Source organism: Stigmatopora argus, chromosome 6, assembly GCF_051989625.1.
Source record: "Stigmatopora argus isolate UIUO_Sarg chromosome 6, RoL_Sarg_1.0, whole genome shotgun sequence".
NCBI lineage: Eukaryota > Metazoa > Chordata > Actinopteri > Syngnathiformes > Syngnathidae > Stigmatopora > Stigmatopora argus.
Window position 1 is genome coordinate 4763244 of NC_135392.1, and position 17127 is coordinate 4780370.

Here is a 17127-nt window from a genome sequence, read left to right on the forward strand (position 1 = left end):
GCACCCATTAGAGTTGTTGCCGCCACTTGTGGCTTTTTTCCATCGGCTTTCACGGTCGTGTTTGTGAGCTTACCGACCGACGTCTGTCGTTTTTCTCCCACCTATGCTCTTTCCATCTCACTTTCATCCTATACTTCTTTTTTTAAATGTTATATTTTGTATTTTTTTTTCCAGCCTCGCCCTCTTCCTGCTCCTTCTCCGTGCAAGGAAGCAAGACACTGCAAAGTAAATCCTTGATCAATTCCTACTACTCAGGTATGTCATATTTTTAATACATCAGATAAATAACCATACTAATAAAGTAGTAAATCACTACGAATGAATGAGTGATGTCTATAAATATAAAAAAAGCCAAACAATGACATCCTCTGACTTCTAAAAATCAAAATAATAATAATTATATATTCTCCCAAGGCATCAAAAGATTCAACAGGTTCAGATTAAAATATCGCATCATATAATATAATCAACAGGTTTCAGTAAATGGGTCATGATAAATAAATAATCAATAGTCAAAAATGAATGTAAAAGAAATAATTATAAGTAATGATATCCCCTAATCCAATTGTCAAATAATATTAATTTTAAAGATACAAAGCCCTAAATCGTGCAAAGAACTGCTTAATTATGTCATTAATATGCAATATAAATAACAGGAAATAAGTAATAATCAATGAAATATGTCATTGAAATAAATAAAAAAAGATAAATCCCTCTAAAAGTACATTAGAATTGTCACTAATAATATCCCCTGACCTAAACCCATAGAAACATGTCAAATTATTTATAAATTGTACCGTAAATTGTAATGTTAAATCTGACTATATTATCATGATATTATCTAAATAACAGAAATTATATATCATGATATCCCCTGACCTAACCCATATTTTAAATGTAAAATATTAAAATACAGAGCACCAAATCATCAAAAGACACAACACGTTGACCTTAAAATACGACACATGATCAATACATAAATGCCAACGTGATGAATAATTATGAATAAAAATCAACAACGAATCAATCGTGCAATCAAAGCATCAGCATTTTTTTGCGCTTGTCTTTCGCAGTGTCCAAAGAGCCCGTGCCTGCCACCGCGTCTCTGGGTAAGACAAACGTCACCTTAGCATTAGCACTAGCATTATCATGAGCACTCATTTTTCCACAATCTCAATATAAACTTAAGGTCTCGCCCGATAAACGTTTCAACATAGTTTACGTCAAGCGAATTGGTCGCCCTAGGGCCTCTGGGTAAGACAAACATCACATTAGCATTAGCATGAGCACTCATTTTTCTACAATCTCAATACAAACTTAAGGTCTCGCCCGATAAACGTTTCAACATAGTTTACATCAAGCGGATTGGTCGCCTAGGGCCTCTGGGTAAGACAAACGTCACCTTAGCATTAGCATTAGCACTCATTTTTCCACAATCTCAATATAAACTTAAGATGGGGCCAGTCCCATCCAATATCAGGTCTCGCCCGATAAACATTTCAACGTAGTTTACATCAAGCGGATTGGTCGCCTAGCGCTGTCAATGGCGGACAACGAGTAAAAGTCTTGTCTGACAAAGATAATAAGTCATTAATTGACTTTGACAAAAAATAAACAAAAATAATCTAGTTATGTCTAAATGTGAACGTCAAGCATTGCTTTGGATTGAAATGTTGCCCCTACCAAGATGGCCGCCTTGGAATTAAACTCTTTCATCACCCGTATCACTGTTGGGTTTAGTGGGGAGTTTTTTTTGTATATCTTACACGTATGATATTTCTTTTTGTGGCGTTGCGTTGTTTTTGGCCCGTGCCTTGTTTAGTTTGTTTGCGCCGTTGTTTGCCCGCTCGCCCGCCTTCGCTCGGCGGGAAGTCGGCCAACGCCAGCGCCGGCGCCGGGGACTTAGCGCCGACGCCGGCCAAATCCCGGGGATCAACGGCAGAGCCGGCGCCGCGTCGCGTCTTTTATGCGCCAACACGTCCCGTCTCTCGCCGCCATCGATTTCCTTTCCGCCCGCCTTTGACGTCGCCGCCGCAAGGACGCTTCCGTCACCCCCGACCGTGAAAAAGTGCACGCTTGGCGTTCTTGGGCGACTCGTGGGGAGACGGGACGTCCCAGACGGGCTTTAAACCAGGCCTTAAATTGTTAAATTGGAATATTTTGCTCCCTGTTGCCACACGCAGTGCATTGTGGGTGTTTGGGGGCTTTGCTTCTTTTCGCCTGTCCTAAATTGACAGGAGATTTATGAAAAAAATGGGTTGGCAACAACAATCAAAACTATTAAAAGATAAAAATTTGGGGAAAATGACATTCTAAATAAATATGAAAAATAAAGATAATGAAAAAGATTGGAAATAAGTAACAATGAATGGCTTAAGACGATTTTAATCCAAATAATAAGAAATTAATCACATTCTTTTGCGATTGTTTGAGGGTGTTGGTTCTTTTTGCCTGTCTTAAATTGGCAAAAGATTTATGAAAAAAAATATGTTTAAAAAAAAATGGGTTGGCAACAACAATCAAAACTATTACAAGATACAAATTTGGGGGAAATGACATTCTAAATAAATATGAAAAATAAAAATAATGAAAAAGATTGGAAATAAGTAACAATGAATGACTTAAAACGATTTTAATCCAAATAATAAGAAACGAATCAAATTCTTTTGTGATTGTTTGAGGGCCTTGGTTCTTTTTGCCTGTCCTAAATTGGCAAAATATTTATGAAAAAAAATATGAAAAAGATTTGAAATATGTAACAAATAATATAAAATAATAATAAGAAATGAATCAAAATCTTTTGAGATTTTTGCAGTTGGAGTTTTTCCGATTTTCCGTGGCGTTTTTCACAGTTGTTGCTTTTATGTGGGTTTTCACCTTTTTCGTGCGTTTTGGTTTTTTTCTGCTTTTCCAGTGTTTTTTTTAATGGTTCACAATTTTTTTGCATTCACTGTTTCTCCCACAAACCTGCAAAAAATGGACACACGGCTCCATTTGGGCCATTTTGGGGACAGATACATCGATCCCTCCCACCAAGCGCGCAATTTCTTAATTTGGAAAGCAGCAGCGTTTTTTTTCTCCCCCTCAACAGCAACCAATGAGCTATCAGGCTCCTATTATGGCGACAATTTCTGGCTATTGATGGCTAATGGCACACAATTTGGCAAAGCAGAAAAAAAAATCTCCCTTTTCTTCAGCGTTCCTTGGAGGGAAAAAGAAAGAAAGACGGCACGTAAAAGATGGCGGGCGGGCGGCCAAGGTAACGCGCAAGATGTCTGCGGCAGACAAAGGTTGAAAATGAGTCTCTCTCAACCCCGCTCTCACCTCCAATTACTCGTCGCCGACGCGTTACAGCCACACAAAATGGCCGCCATTAGCCATAATCGCCCCACGTTCGGCTAATGCTACACCCGCGAGTCGGCGGGGGGTGGGGGACGATCATTTGCCCGTTGGGATGGAGGAGAAAAAAAAAGAAGAAATTGCCAAGCTGGGAGGACAATCTTTTGCCGCTCGCTATTGGCGGCCATTTGCGCCGAGACGGTTGCATTTTTTTTCACAAAAACTTTACGGCCTTAAGCACATTTTTGCCAAAATGAAAAAAAACACTGTACCCTTGATTCAGTCATATTTTTTTTAGTTACAAATACGGCTTATATGCGAGAAAATACAGTATTACTTTCTTTAGAGCATATGTGTCAAAGTGGCGGCCTGGGGGCCAAATCTGGCCCGCCGCATCATTTTGTGTGGCCCAGGAAAGTCAATCATGAGTGCTGACTTTCTGTTTTAGGATCAAATTAAAATGAAGACTATAGATGTATATGACATTTCCTGATTTTCCTCCGTTTAAATCAATAATTGTAAATTTTTTAATCCATTTTTTTCTGTGTTTTTAGTTCAAAAATCATTTTGTAAATTCTAAAAATATATTTTAAAAAAGCTAAAATAAACATAAAAAACGGAATATTCAGGGCTTTTAATCCAGTTCTTGTAATCCATTTATAAAAAAAATTCTAAATATTATATCTAAAATGGTCCTGCCCACGTGAAATCAAGTTGACGTTAAAGCGGCCCGCGAACCAACCTGAGTCTGACACCCCTGCTTTAGAGGGTTGTTAAGTGAGGTATTAGCATTTGTGAGCGTAGTAGGTTGATTGTAACTTTGCGTTTTTCTGGACAGACGGCAGCCAGCCGTCGTTGCCGTCTCTGCCGTCGCTGGCCCAACCCTCGCTGACGCTGCCGAGCTTCCCGTATAGCGGCCGCGAGTCGGTGGAGCTGGCCTACCAGAGCGGTAAGTGGATGTGTCCAAGGAAGAAACGCGGGCGGGAGGGCCGACGCGGGTGCTGACGCTTTTGTCCGCCCACCCTCACTCAGGTCAGTTCCAGGCGGGGCAGTTCCAGCCGGCCATCCGGGTGGCCGACCTCCTTCAGCACATCACGCAGATGAAATGCGGACAAGGCTACGGCTTCAAGGAGGAGTACGAGGTCGGTGCCACTAAAATAGAAATAATAAAAAAAAACAATTATCTGCCGTATTAGTCGCTCAGAATTTACGCTTGCATTTTTGGACTGGAAATGTTCCATTTTATTTTTCCATCTGAAGAGTGAAATCTTTTGATATTAGTTTAAAAAGGTTAAAAATCACCCCAATCATCTTTATTTTCACATTGAAAGTCATTCAATTTTTAATCATTAATAAAATAAATCTTTTTTAATTTTGGAAGAACATGGGTAGGAGGAAAAAAAAGGAAATTATTTTTAAATAATAAAAAAATATAAAATGAAGACCCTGATAATGTTTATGTGATATATTTTCATTTAGATATGTTTTTGAATAGCAATTTCAGGGGGATATTTTTATTGTGATATATTTGGAGAATGACAACACATTTACCTCAACAAAATATATTTTTTTTAAATTTTAATTATAATTTATTTAATGTATATTAATAAAGAGATGTCATTTTATGGGCAAAACACTTTTTCTGGTGGGGAAAAATACTATGTTACCAGAATAAAGTTGTTTTATTTTGCGGTATTTTTTAAATATTTTTTAAAATAGTTTGGGAGCTGATTATTATTATTTTTTATCACGACAATATTTTAAACCTGTTAATTGCCAACTTAATATTCACCACACAGTATTTGCCAGGGTACTTGGTAAAACAATAACAACCTTTGTAAGTAAAACTCACATGGTGGATGATGCTGACAATTTGTAACATTTTAATTAGGAAGGCCGGCATCCAATGGGTTAAAAATGAAAAAAAAAAACAGTCATATTTCTCTTTTTTCTTCTTCTTTTTTTTTCTTCTCTTTTTTCACGAGCGGTTTTGTCTTCAGGCTCTGGCGGAGGGACAGACGGCACCCTGGGAAACGGCCAAAAAAGATGAGAACCGCAACAAGAATCGCTATGGCAACATCATCGCTTGTGAGTACTGACGCTGTTTTTTTTTCCTTTCTTCTTCTTCTCTTTATTTGTCTCGTTAGCCTCCCGTCGTCTCCTTTAAGTTGCTCCGTCGCCTTTCTACCACGGACTGGATTTTTTTTCCCCTCAATACTTTCATTTCTGCACAAGTCCATGTCAAATGAAAATGCAGCCCCCCAGGTCGCTTCCACTTAGCCAGCGACATTCAATTGGCTGGACATGAGTAGATCAACAAAAAAAGTCTCAAGGCGCCACCACTGGAAAGGCACAGGAAGTCGCGGGACATTTTAGGGTTTCGGGGCTTAAAGATTGAGGAGACTGGAATTGGGATTTTTTATTTTTTAAATCAGCCCCTGAAGCTGGTTCATCTCAGCAACATGAAATTTGGTGGGTATTTCTATCATGAGTTGGCCTACAAAAAAAGGCTCAAGGCCACAAGAATGGAAAGGCACAGGAAGTGAGGTCATTTTGGGTTGAAATGGCCATTTTAGGGTGTCGTGTTTTTGGAAATTTGCCTCACTGGAATTGTTTTTAAAAAAAAAATCAGCCATTGAAGCCAGTTAATTTTGGTAATTGATGATGAGTGGGCCCATCAAAAAGTCATTTTATTTTCAAATAGACATTTTTTATCATGTGTCCTTTCTTTGGAATTGAAAATCAGCGCCTGAAACTAGTTTTAAAGAACAACAATAACATTTGGTCAACTTATCCATCCTTAGCAAACCTGCAAAAAATCCTTAAGACGCAGGACACAATTTAGGGATTCTATAAAAACCAGGCTCTGTAATTTTGTTTAAAAATTCTAAGTGGAAGCCACCTGAGGGGCTGCATTTTGATTTGACATGGGGTTGCACAGAAATGAAAGTATTGAGCAAAAAAAATACAGGGGGTGACTTTCCACGACAACGCACTCGTAACCGAACAAACAAATTTAAATGAACTTGGATTAATATATACAGACACACTCAAACATACGTTTAATGTAACTTTACACAAAACTGAATTCTAATTTTGTTTTATTTATTTTTTTACCTTCGTTCTGGGCGGGTTAGCTGTTTTCCACGCCTCCACCCTCACGTTTGCTATCGATGGACTGTTTGCTGTTGTATTACCTTCAAAATATTCCCAAAATGATGCACACAAATGTCCTCACAATAGCATAACGCACGACCACTTGCCAACGAGAAGTAGTCTTGAATGAGCGATCACGGGAGCTAACATGCTAAGGAAGGAATAACAGCCTAGCCACGTATTGATTGTGGGTAACGAAGTTTTATTCTGAGAAACGGTGCCATTGGCTATGGGTGTTGTGTGCACAAGTATACTTCATTACCCAGAAAGCCCTCTTTTTGCCCGCGCATGCGCATTGTGCGTTTTCTGGTTCTTTTGCCGAGTAAACGCAGCTTATGGAGAAGCACCACCAATTTCGTCATACGCAGTTTCTGGGTGTGATGACAAGTAGGCTTTTTGTTGTTGATGATGATGACAGGGCCTATGTCCGATTATTATTATCATTATTATGTGTAGGCGAAAGAAACCGTTCAGTGCTCATAGATATCTGATATACACAAAAGAGATGCGGCCAAAAAGATAAACAGCCTCTCATGTCATGGCCACCTGGTTTGGTCGCATCTCGAAATTTTGACCGTATCTAGGGCGAATTATTCGATCGAAATTTTTCTCGTATCTCGAGCATCTCGTAGGTAGAGCTGCTCGTATGTAGAGGTGCCACTCTATTTGACTTTGAATCCGATGATTTCTTTGCTCCAATTGTTCGTAAAAAATCTGTCAAACTGCCCCGTAAATTCAAAATGTCTACAAAAGACAGACCCACCCAAAAAAAGTCTCAAGTAGCCTTTCTCCAAAATCTGTCCCTCTCGTTTGAAGCCACGTTCACAGTTCAATTTAACACCTAAAAAAAACATGACCCTATTTCCCCCCTATTTCCTTTCTTCCCGAATAAAATAACGTGTAAAGCGTAACGGCCCGTTTGTTCACACAAACAAAGTCAATTTAAATAAGCAAGCGAGCGGATCATCAGCCCGACGCCATTTAAGAGTGCAAAAACACATTAAAGGCCATCGCTTGTCACGGTGCCAGATTGCCGGCGTGGACGGCTCAACGCAACGTGAGACGCGCATCCGTAATTAAAGGTCGCCACGTCGCGTCGGCGCCTCGACACGGAGACCCGAAGGCTGGCCGGCGAAAGCGTGCCCAATCAAATAAGCTGTCGACGTCGGCGTGACCCGCGGCAAAGATGATGAATTTGCTATCGGCGCAAATGTTTTAATTACCGCGCGCGCGCCGGGTAATGGAAAGTGTCCATCAAAAAGCAACAAAAGCTCATTTTCTTAAGGAAATGTCGGCGGAAGATAGACCAGGGGAGGGGGAGGGGCCTCACAGATTTTTTTAATTTTTTTATTGGCCACGTCGTGTCGGGGGAAAAAACATTTGGCTCGAACTGGCTTTGACCTTTTTCCATCTTCTCGGAAGCCGAGCGAAGATTCAAACGCTTTGCGCGTATTGATCTCTGCTTGTTTGCCGCTCCGAGGGGAAAAAAAAAAAGAGAAATATCATTTGCCGCAACTAGCGAGCCGCTCTTCTACAAATATCTGACATTCTCCTTCACCCGCCGGCTTCTTTAAAAGCACCGGGAAGCCGTGACCCTAAAAGACCCCGAGCGCCGCGGCGTTTGCCTTCAAAGACGAGAAAGACACATTTCTGGACATTTCCAAAAAGTCCTTGAAATGTTTTGAACATTCAGCTTTGCTTGAAGGGAGGAAATTTGGTCATGTGACTCCACCAAAAAGTCACAGGACAACTGACCATTTTGGTTTTAAGATGACTTTTGGGGTCGTTTTTGCTCACTTTCAGGAGGTCTTTAAAAAAATCAGACCCTGAAGTCAGTTTGATTCATCCATTGGAAATTTGGTACTGGTCACATGACTCCCCAAAAAGTCTCAAAAGTCAGAGGACACCTGCCATTTGGGTTTAAAGCTGACCTATAGGTCATTTTTGCCCACTTCTAGGAGTTTTTTTTTTTTTTTATTACATTTTTTTTTACATTTTTAAAGAAAATTCTGAGCCTGAAGCCAGTTTGACTCATCCAATTGAAATCTGGCAAATGTGTCAAGCGTCAAGTCTGCCATTTTGGTGTAAAATTGACTTTTAATGTCATGTTTGCCCATTTCTTAGATTTTTGAAGCCAATCTGACTTGTCAAAGTGAAATTCGATCAAAATTTATATCATAAGTAAACCCACAAAAAAATAATAAGTAACAGGAAGCCTGTCATTTTGGTTTGAAGCAGGCTTTTTTTGCACATTCCCTTGGAGTTTTTTTTCTACCACTTTTTCAAAATTCAACCCCGTAAAATTTGGTCAACATGCCTATACTAAGTCAACCCACAAAAAAAGCCTCAAATGGCTTTTGGGGATTTTTTAGATTAGATTAGATTAGATAATTTTATTCATCCCGCAGTGGGGAAATTTCATTGTCACAGTAGCAAGAGGGTGAGAATACAGACACAGCAAAAGACATTTTAGACATAAATAAATAGGTAATGAATAAGGTAATAAATAAATAAATATATAAATACATTAAAAATATATAAATAAATTTAAAATAAATAAATAACCAAATAAATAAATAACCAAATAAATAAAAAATACATATATAACCAAATAAATAAATAAATAACCAAATACATAAATAAATACAAATACATAAATAACCAAATACATAAATAAATAAAAATACATAACCAAATACATAAATAAATAAATAATTAAATAATTTGGGCCACTTCCAAGAGTTCTTTAAAAGACATTTCAGCCCCTAAAACCATTTTGACCTATCAAAGCAAAATCCCACCGCCATTTTCATCCTAACTAAGTACACCCACTAAAAAGCCTGATAAAGCGATGCCAAATGACTTGATAAAATAGACTTTTTGGCCATTCTTCATCAATTTTAAAAAATTCCGAATGACTCATCCAAGTCAACGTTGGTGGACATCTCTATCATGACTAGCTTTTCCAAAAATGCTCCAAAAGCTCGCTACATTCATATCAGTGTGGTTTGAAGCGGCTCCACCAAGACGAAGAAGAAAAAAAATCTTCTTGCCTACACTTTTGCGAATGTGTGTGTGTGTGTGTGTGTGTGTGTGCGGGCGGATGTGTCAACATTTCAGGTTGTTTGACACATCAGCTGGAGGGAGCTGTGAATTTAATAGGCTATTACACACTTTAATACCCTCCATCAGACGCGCGCCCAAGCCCGTTGTAGGCGGACGCATCCGTGCCACATAAACACGCGCGGCAGTCCATTAAAGCGGCAAACGCCTCCAGCTCGGACCGCTCGCCGCCGCCGCCCGCTTAACTGATTAGCCAGATCCGTGACAGACGTCAGCGGAGAGAAGAGAAGAGAAGATGAGAAAGAGGAGCGTTTTAAGATTTGGGCCAAAAGAAATCAATCAATGAAACCAGTGTCCTCTCCCGAGCTTTTAAAAATCCATTTAGAAAATATTAGCTAACACATCGACAGCGCCGTCCAATTTTGTGAGTCCGTTTTTTTTTTACATTTTTTTATTGATTCATTTATTTTTTTTCCTGAAAGAGAAAGTTACAAAGGCGAGAGGAGGCCGACAAGGTCTGGAGGAGTTGCGCTCGTTAATGACTAAATGGACTCGGCGACCTTTCACCTTTTGACTCGACTCCACAGCAACGCTAACAAAAATACTGCATTTTACTTGAACAATAGTCAAGAGCCTTCTATGTCGAAGTACCACTGTACTTAAAAGTCAAAATACATGTAAATGGTGCCTTTTTGTAATTTCACCACTTTTAAAGTGGAAAAAAACTCTAATAATAATAATTTTGACAACATTCTTATGCAGTTGCTAATCAACGAGAGAATGCATTCCAGAAGAGTCTAATGCAAAAAAAAAAGATTAAAGCAGCTCAAGGCGTATCTCAGCTCTGTCTGTTCCATATTTTAGGTCACAGGTTAGCAGAGAGCCAGATGTGGCTCCCGAGCCATAGGTTCCCTCCCCCTGTTCTATAGCAATCGAAACAAAATGGAGTTCATTCATGTCAATTAATTCCTGAAAAGCTCATTCAGCACTAATGTAAACTTGTGACCATCATTGCATCATTTTCAGTTTTTAATGCAAACCTGCTTAAATTGACTCAAAGTCTGAAAAAAAACTCTTAAAGGATGTATAGCAGTAAATATGGGATTTGATAGGAGACTTAAGCTGGGAAAAAACGAGCTTTGGTGGCCTCAGGGCGGCCACCAAAGCTCTTTTCACACTTTGACCGTGATTTGAAATGAGTTTACCACTCGTACACGTCAAGTGCATTTGAAGCGGAAGGTCGGCAGCCCTCTCAATTCAAATGGATTGGCCTTCTAGTCTAGTTAAGAATGTTTTTGTTGTTTATTTGAATAGCTTAAGAAACTTTTTTTTGTGTTTTTCGCACAAAATTGGTACATTTTGAACATTTTGAAAGGCTTTATATTGAAGACCATGGAAGGAATTTACACTTGCCTGGCCACCCGTCTCAGATGTAGTCCGGTTTTACGCCCAGAGTCAGCTGTGATAGTCTCCGGCAATGTTCCCTCAATTTTTTTTGTTTGTCTGGGCAGAAAGACAACCTCCCTGAGCACACTGAGTACCGGTGTGAGCAACATTATCATTGCTCGCTATGGGCACACAACAGTATCACACTTGCCATAAGCAGGTGCATGTCTACTACACAAATGATTTAGTAATAATAAAATGTCATGATTAATATCTATGAATGGGCGGCCCGGCGAATGAGTGGTTCGCGCGTCTGGCCTCACAGCTAAAAAAATAAAAATAAAAAAAAATATTGTGTGCGCTCCATATGATTTGCTGTGCGCTCAATATGATTTGCTGTGCGCTCCATATGATTTGCTGTGTGCAGAGAAGACGAGAGTAGAACGCAATTGCGCACGCGCGCAGCTTAGAGGGAACATTGGTCTCCGGCACCCCACGATGTTGAAAATGAACGCGCGAACACGTCAAATGCGCCTCTACATGAGCTAAAATTAAAGTTAGCCAAATGCTTGTGGAAGCGAATTCTTTGCTAAGTAGCAGAATTGCAAATTGTGTCCCTCCGGGAGGCCAATTGTCCAAGTTTTCCCCCCAAGTTTGACTCTCAAAGTGAACCGGTGGACTATTTAAAACTCTTTGAGTGTAGTTGAGCTAGTTTGTGTGCCGTGCACACACACAATGCTCCCCTTCAAACCTGTGGACTGTGTCCAGCTCGCGTTGTGTTTTGGAGCCAGCGCCTCCTGCCAACTGGGCCCAATTAGAGGCTAGGCTAGGCTGCCCTCCCCGGGAGGGCGGGTGGGCTATGCTGGAGAAGAGCAAAGCGCCCCACCGCGCGCCCTCCCAACCTGACCCCCCTCCCGGGCTTCTGCACGCAGGTCGCCGCCGCGTCACACCACTTTCCGACTGGCAATTAGCGTTAAAACCTTCAGCCTCCGCCGCAGCGGATCGTTTTCCGCAGCCGACTAAAATATTGAACTCCTGAATTATAAGTCCCGCCAGCCATAAAATGCATAATTAAGGAAAAGACAAATACGAGTTGCACTTGGTCACATTTTGGGGGGTATTTAAAAAAAAAAAAAAAAATCCAACACCAAGGAGACATTTTCTATTTTAAAATAAAATTAGAATGGAGAACGACAGGCTGAAAAAGTGTACTAACGTCACGTGACGTTTTAACAAAAAACGGCAATATATTAAGAGTTATTCAGGTAACGATAGCGTTAGGCTAACAAGTTTGCCAAACCATCGGCATCACTCCAAATCACCAAATCCATTAAAATCGGAATGAGCGCCCAACTGAAAATAATGTGAAATTTTAATATAATTTGGCCGCAACTGCATTTGTTTGGCTGTTTTAGCTGTGAAACGCGGCTGCTGGCGACGCTGCGCTTTGTGGGTGGACGTAACTTTAGGCGTTTTGTGTTTGTGCTGTTATCTGATCCCACAGACGATCACACCAGGGTGCGACTGCAGCCGCTGGATGGCGAGCCCCATTCCGACTACATCAACGCCAACTTCATCGACGTGAGTTTGCGTCAAAATAAACAAAAGTTGGGGGGGGGGAAACTCCCCCCAAAGCCATTTCCAAAATCTGTCCGTCATGAGTACACCTACAAAAAGGTCTTAAAGCGCCATGACTTCAAAGTGCGCCATTTTGGCTTGATGTTTAGGTGCCATTCCAAAGGACGCTGGAGTTTGGAACTGTTTTTTTTTTTTAAATTCAGCCCCCAAAGCTAGTTCCATTTAGCAACATGAAATTTGGGAGAAATGTCAATCTTGAGAGGACCCACCAAATACTCTGTAGGCGCTAGTCATGAAAATGCACAGAAGGGCTGCCGATTTTGCCTTGATTTGTAGCTGTCATTTCATTGGATGATAAAGTTTGGAACTGTTTTTTTCTAAAAACAAATCCAGCCCACTGAGCCAGTTTAATTTATGAAAATATTAGATTAGATTAGATCAAATCAGATTAGATCGGATTATATTATATTAGATTGGACTAGGTTAGACTAGGTTAGACTAAATTAGACTAGACTAGATTAGACTAGAATAGTTTAGATTAGATTAGACTAGATTAGTTTAGACTAGATTAGACTAGATTAGACTAGATTAGACTAGATTAGACTGGATTAGATTGGACTAGATTGGACTAGATTGGACTAGATTAGACTAGATTAGTTTAGACTACACTAGATTGGACTAGACTGGACTAGATTAGTTTAGACTAGATTAGACTAAATTAGACTAGATTAGTTTAGACTAGATTAGATCAGACTAGATTAGACTAGATTAGATTGGACTAGATTGGACTAGATTGGACTAGTTTGGACTAGATTGGACTAGATTAGACTAGATTAGACTAGATTAGATTAAACTAGACTAGATTATATTAGACTAGACTTTATTCATCCCGAATTTGAGAAATTTCACTGTCACAGTACACAAGAGGGTGAGAATACAGACACAGCAAAATACTTTTTAGACATCAATACATAGGTCATAAATAAGTAAGTAAATAAATAAATGTGAAAATATGAAATGTAATATGAAATTGAGTCCACATGTCATTCATGAGTAGGCCCACAAGTCTGCCATTTAGGTTTGATCTTTGGGTATGAGTCACTCAGTAGACGTTGTCTGCCAACCCTTTCCCCTCCAGCGGACGGGACGGGACGGGACGTCTATCACTGTCAATGGCGAACAATGAGTTAATGAGATCAATAGGAAGGTGACCATGAGAGAAGGAGAAGGAGAAGGAGATGAGAGCCAAACAAGTGGAAATGAGAAAATTAAAAGCCTAACAAACGCGCCACAAAAGCCCCCGTCGGAGCCTCTTTTTAATGAAAACGTGAAAGTGATGAATGTTTTCACGGCTTTTGTGACGATGACAAGGGCGAGGACGTCCCTCCCACCTACCCCGTGGAGGGGAAATCAAGCCCACCCTGGGGGGTGGGGGGGTCCCGCTATTATTTAATATGATATTTATGTATGACTGCAACCTTGACTGGGATGCTGGAGATGGAGATAATTAGGAGAGGAAATGAAAAAAGGAAGCAAGAGAAAGAGAGAGAGAACATCAAATAGACAAAAACAATTCATTTCTTTCTGGGTGTCGCTTAGGAGAGACAAAACATTTTAATGTTTCATCTGCGCTCATGTCGCTTTTAATTTAGTGGGCAAATTAAGAAAAAATAACATGGACATTTTTCAGGCGGCCAAAGGAATTAATATCAATATATGGGTATATCATTGACATAGTTTAAGCATTTGTAAGCACACAAATGTGTACATTAACATCAAAGTACCAAATTGTATATGCTATACATCACAGGTGTCAAAGTGGCGGCCCGGGGGCCAAATCTGGCCCGCCGCATCATTTTGTGCGGCCCGAGAAAGTAAATCGACTTTCTGTTTTAGCATCAAGTTAAAATAAAGAGTATAGATGTATATTAAATTTCCTGATTTTTTTCCCCCCTTTTAAATCAATAATTGTAACTTTCTTAATCCATTTATTTCTGTGTTTCCAGTTAAAAAATCATTTGGTAAAATCTAAAAATATATATAAAAAAGCTAAAATAAACAGTTTTAGATCTCTAAAAAACGGAATATTCATGTCTTTTAATCCAGTTCTTTTAATCCATTTATTTAAAAAAATCTAAATATATCTCAAATCCACATAAAATCGAGTTGACGCGAACCAACCCGAGTCTGACACCCTTGCTATACATATTTAAAAATATACTGAAATATTTAATAAATAAATGTGTTTGTTTTTCAGGGTTATCACCGACCCAGGCATTACATCGCCACGCAAGGTAAGTCCCAAGTTTTCAAAAGTCTCCTTTTTGGAGCCCACCCGATGACCCCGGGTGGGCTCCCCCAAATTACCGTCAAGGCCCAAACCTGATTTTATTTTGGCGTCCGCTTCAAGGGCCCATGCAGGAAACGGTGAGGGACTTCTGGCGGATGGTGTGGCAGGAGAACTCGGCCTCCATCGTCATGGTGACCAACCTGGTGGAGGTGGGCAGGGTGAGCGGCTCGCAACGCCGGGGCCGGCCTCGAACGCCGGTTTCAAAGCCGTTCCCGCTCGCAGGTCAAGTGCGTCCGCTACTGGCCCGACGAAACCGAAGTGTACGGCGACGTCAAAGTCACGTTGGTGGAGACGGAGCCGCTGGCGGAGTACGTCATCCGAACGTTCACCGTGCAGAAGGTAACGGAAACGCGTGTGCTTGAGAATTTTGCGTATTTCAACCATGTTTCAATGGCCGTAGCGCCCACCAACATGGCCACCACGAAGGCGCGGACAGCTAGCGTAGCAGGTGACGTGAAGCACTTGACAAAAATGGCAAACTGGTGAATATTGGTTGAGAAATTAGCAGGTTACGGCAATATTTCAATAGCCTTGGCCCCTACCAACATGGCCGCCACATCGGCTCGATCAAGTAACTACCGTATTTTCACGACTATACGGCGCATCGTATTTTTAGCCGCAGTGTCAGCAATAACAAGTGCTATTTCTGTATTTGACACACACAAAGGACGCACCGTTTTTAAAGACGCAGCCAGGCATAGCAAAACATACACCAGCTTAAACATACGGACACACGCTACAAACACGTTTTTAAAAAGGCAACGGAAGCAAAACTGAGTTGGGTTGTACTTTATTTAGCCATTTTACAATGTACTCACGTCATCATCACCCACAAATCCATCAAAGTCCTCATTTTCTGTGTCCGAATTGAACAATTGTCCAAATGAGTCATCGAAAACGCTGAGTTTTATACGTTCGTCCAGGCGGCCACAATCCATTCGCAAATAGTAGGTAGATCGTAGCTAGCGTAACTTTTCCAACGCTGCTTTCCCTGCTTTGTAAAGCTGTGTTGATGTCGATGTATACAGGCCACAATCCATTGGGTGTATTGACAAAAGAACTACATATCCCAGCAGTCACTGCGCAGTACTTTTTCTACGGGGAAAATAGTAGAGTCGGGCGGGGGCTGCTTGCCGTAGTTGTGAGAGCTGTAGAGGATGGTGTACCCTTATTTTATTTTATCCTGATAACAATTTTAGCATTGGTCCATATATAAAGCGCACTGGATTATAAGGAAAAACAAAGTTATTTTTAATTTTTTTAGATAACCCTCTTTAGACCCCCCCAAAATAGTTGACTTAAATCCCCAGAGAAATGAGCACGTTATGATTATTTTCAAAGGCCACGGCACCCCGCAACATGGCCGCCAAAGAGAGGCGAGACAAGGAACGTGACGAGTTTGTTTGGGTGGCCATCGCCCCCGGCAACGCGGCCGCCAGCCTGCGAGCTGGCGATGCAAATTCGGGATTAGCAAGGCGTTGTACTTTGAAATTGTGAATTGTGAGGTGTGTGTTTGTGTGTGTGTATGGTTGTGCGTACTCGCATTGCAGAGTTGACTTTGACTTGAGAAGCTTACGAGTACGAGTCAACGTCTTTCATGGCTGTCTATCTGTCTGTCTGTCTGTCAGCGCATTTGCCAGCATGCTAATCCTTACTACCTCCTCCACACTTTTTCACTTTGTGCGTTTACTCACGAGTGTTTGTTACATTGTGCGTGTATTTCTATGTCATTTCCCATTGTGTTTTTGGATTAGTTACACGTTTTCGTCACTTTGTTTTTAAGTAATTTAGCGTTTTGGTTTTTTGGGGGAAGGTGTTTGTACCTTTGTTTTCAACTAGGTGTGTCTTTTGTGTTTATTAGGGTGTGCTCGACTATGTAATGTCTACTTGTGCTTTTCTTGTTTATATGATTTAATGTTTGTGTCATTTTGTGTTGATCCCTTTTGTTTTTTTGCATGTTTTTGTCTTGTGTTTTTGTGTGTATTTGTGTGTATTTGAGTTTTGGGATGTGTGTGCTTGTGTATGTGTGTGGGCAGCCTGCCAGCTTGAGTGGTTAGCAAGTCAGCCTCACAGCGCTGGCGTCCTGGGTTCAAATCCAGGTCGCTCCACCTGTTTGGAGTTTGCATGATCTCCCCGGGCCTGCGTGGGTTTTCTCCGGGTACTCCGGTTTCCTTCCACATTCCAAAGGCATGCATGGTAGGCTGATTGGACACTCTAAATTGCCCCTAGCTACAAGTGATTGGTTGTTTGTCTCA

At 40.7% G+C, this 17127-nt stretch overlaps 1 protein-coding gene across 7 annotated transcripts in view; it reads left to right on the top strand.

The window, feature by feature from the left end:
- The window catches only part of ptprt (protein tyrosine phosphatase receptor type T), a 94171-nt gene that overhangs the window by 63918 nt on the left and 13126 nt on the right, over positions 1–17127 (top strand). For 6 of the 7 annotated variants that reach the window (XM_077602281.1, XM_077602279.1, XM_077602282.1 and 3 more), the window contains 9 exons: positions 175–255; positions 1074–1109; positions 4178–4288; positions 4372–4481; positions 5340–5427; positions 12449–12525; positions 14780–14816; positions 14933–15030; positions 15095–15211. In XM_077602281.1, coding sequence (XP_077458407.1) covers positions 175–255; positions 1074–1109; positions 4178–4288; positions 4372–4481; positions 5340–5427; positions 12449–12525; positions 14780–14816; positions 14933–15030; positions 15095–15211 — 755 coding nt within the window. The remainder of the gene's footprint in view (positions 1–174; positions 256–1073; positions 1110–4177; positions 4289–4371; positions 4482–5339; positions 5428–12448; positions 12526–14779; positions 14817–14932; positions 15031–15094; positions 15212–17127) is intronic. The other variant, XM_077602280.1, reaches the window with a different exon arrangement.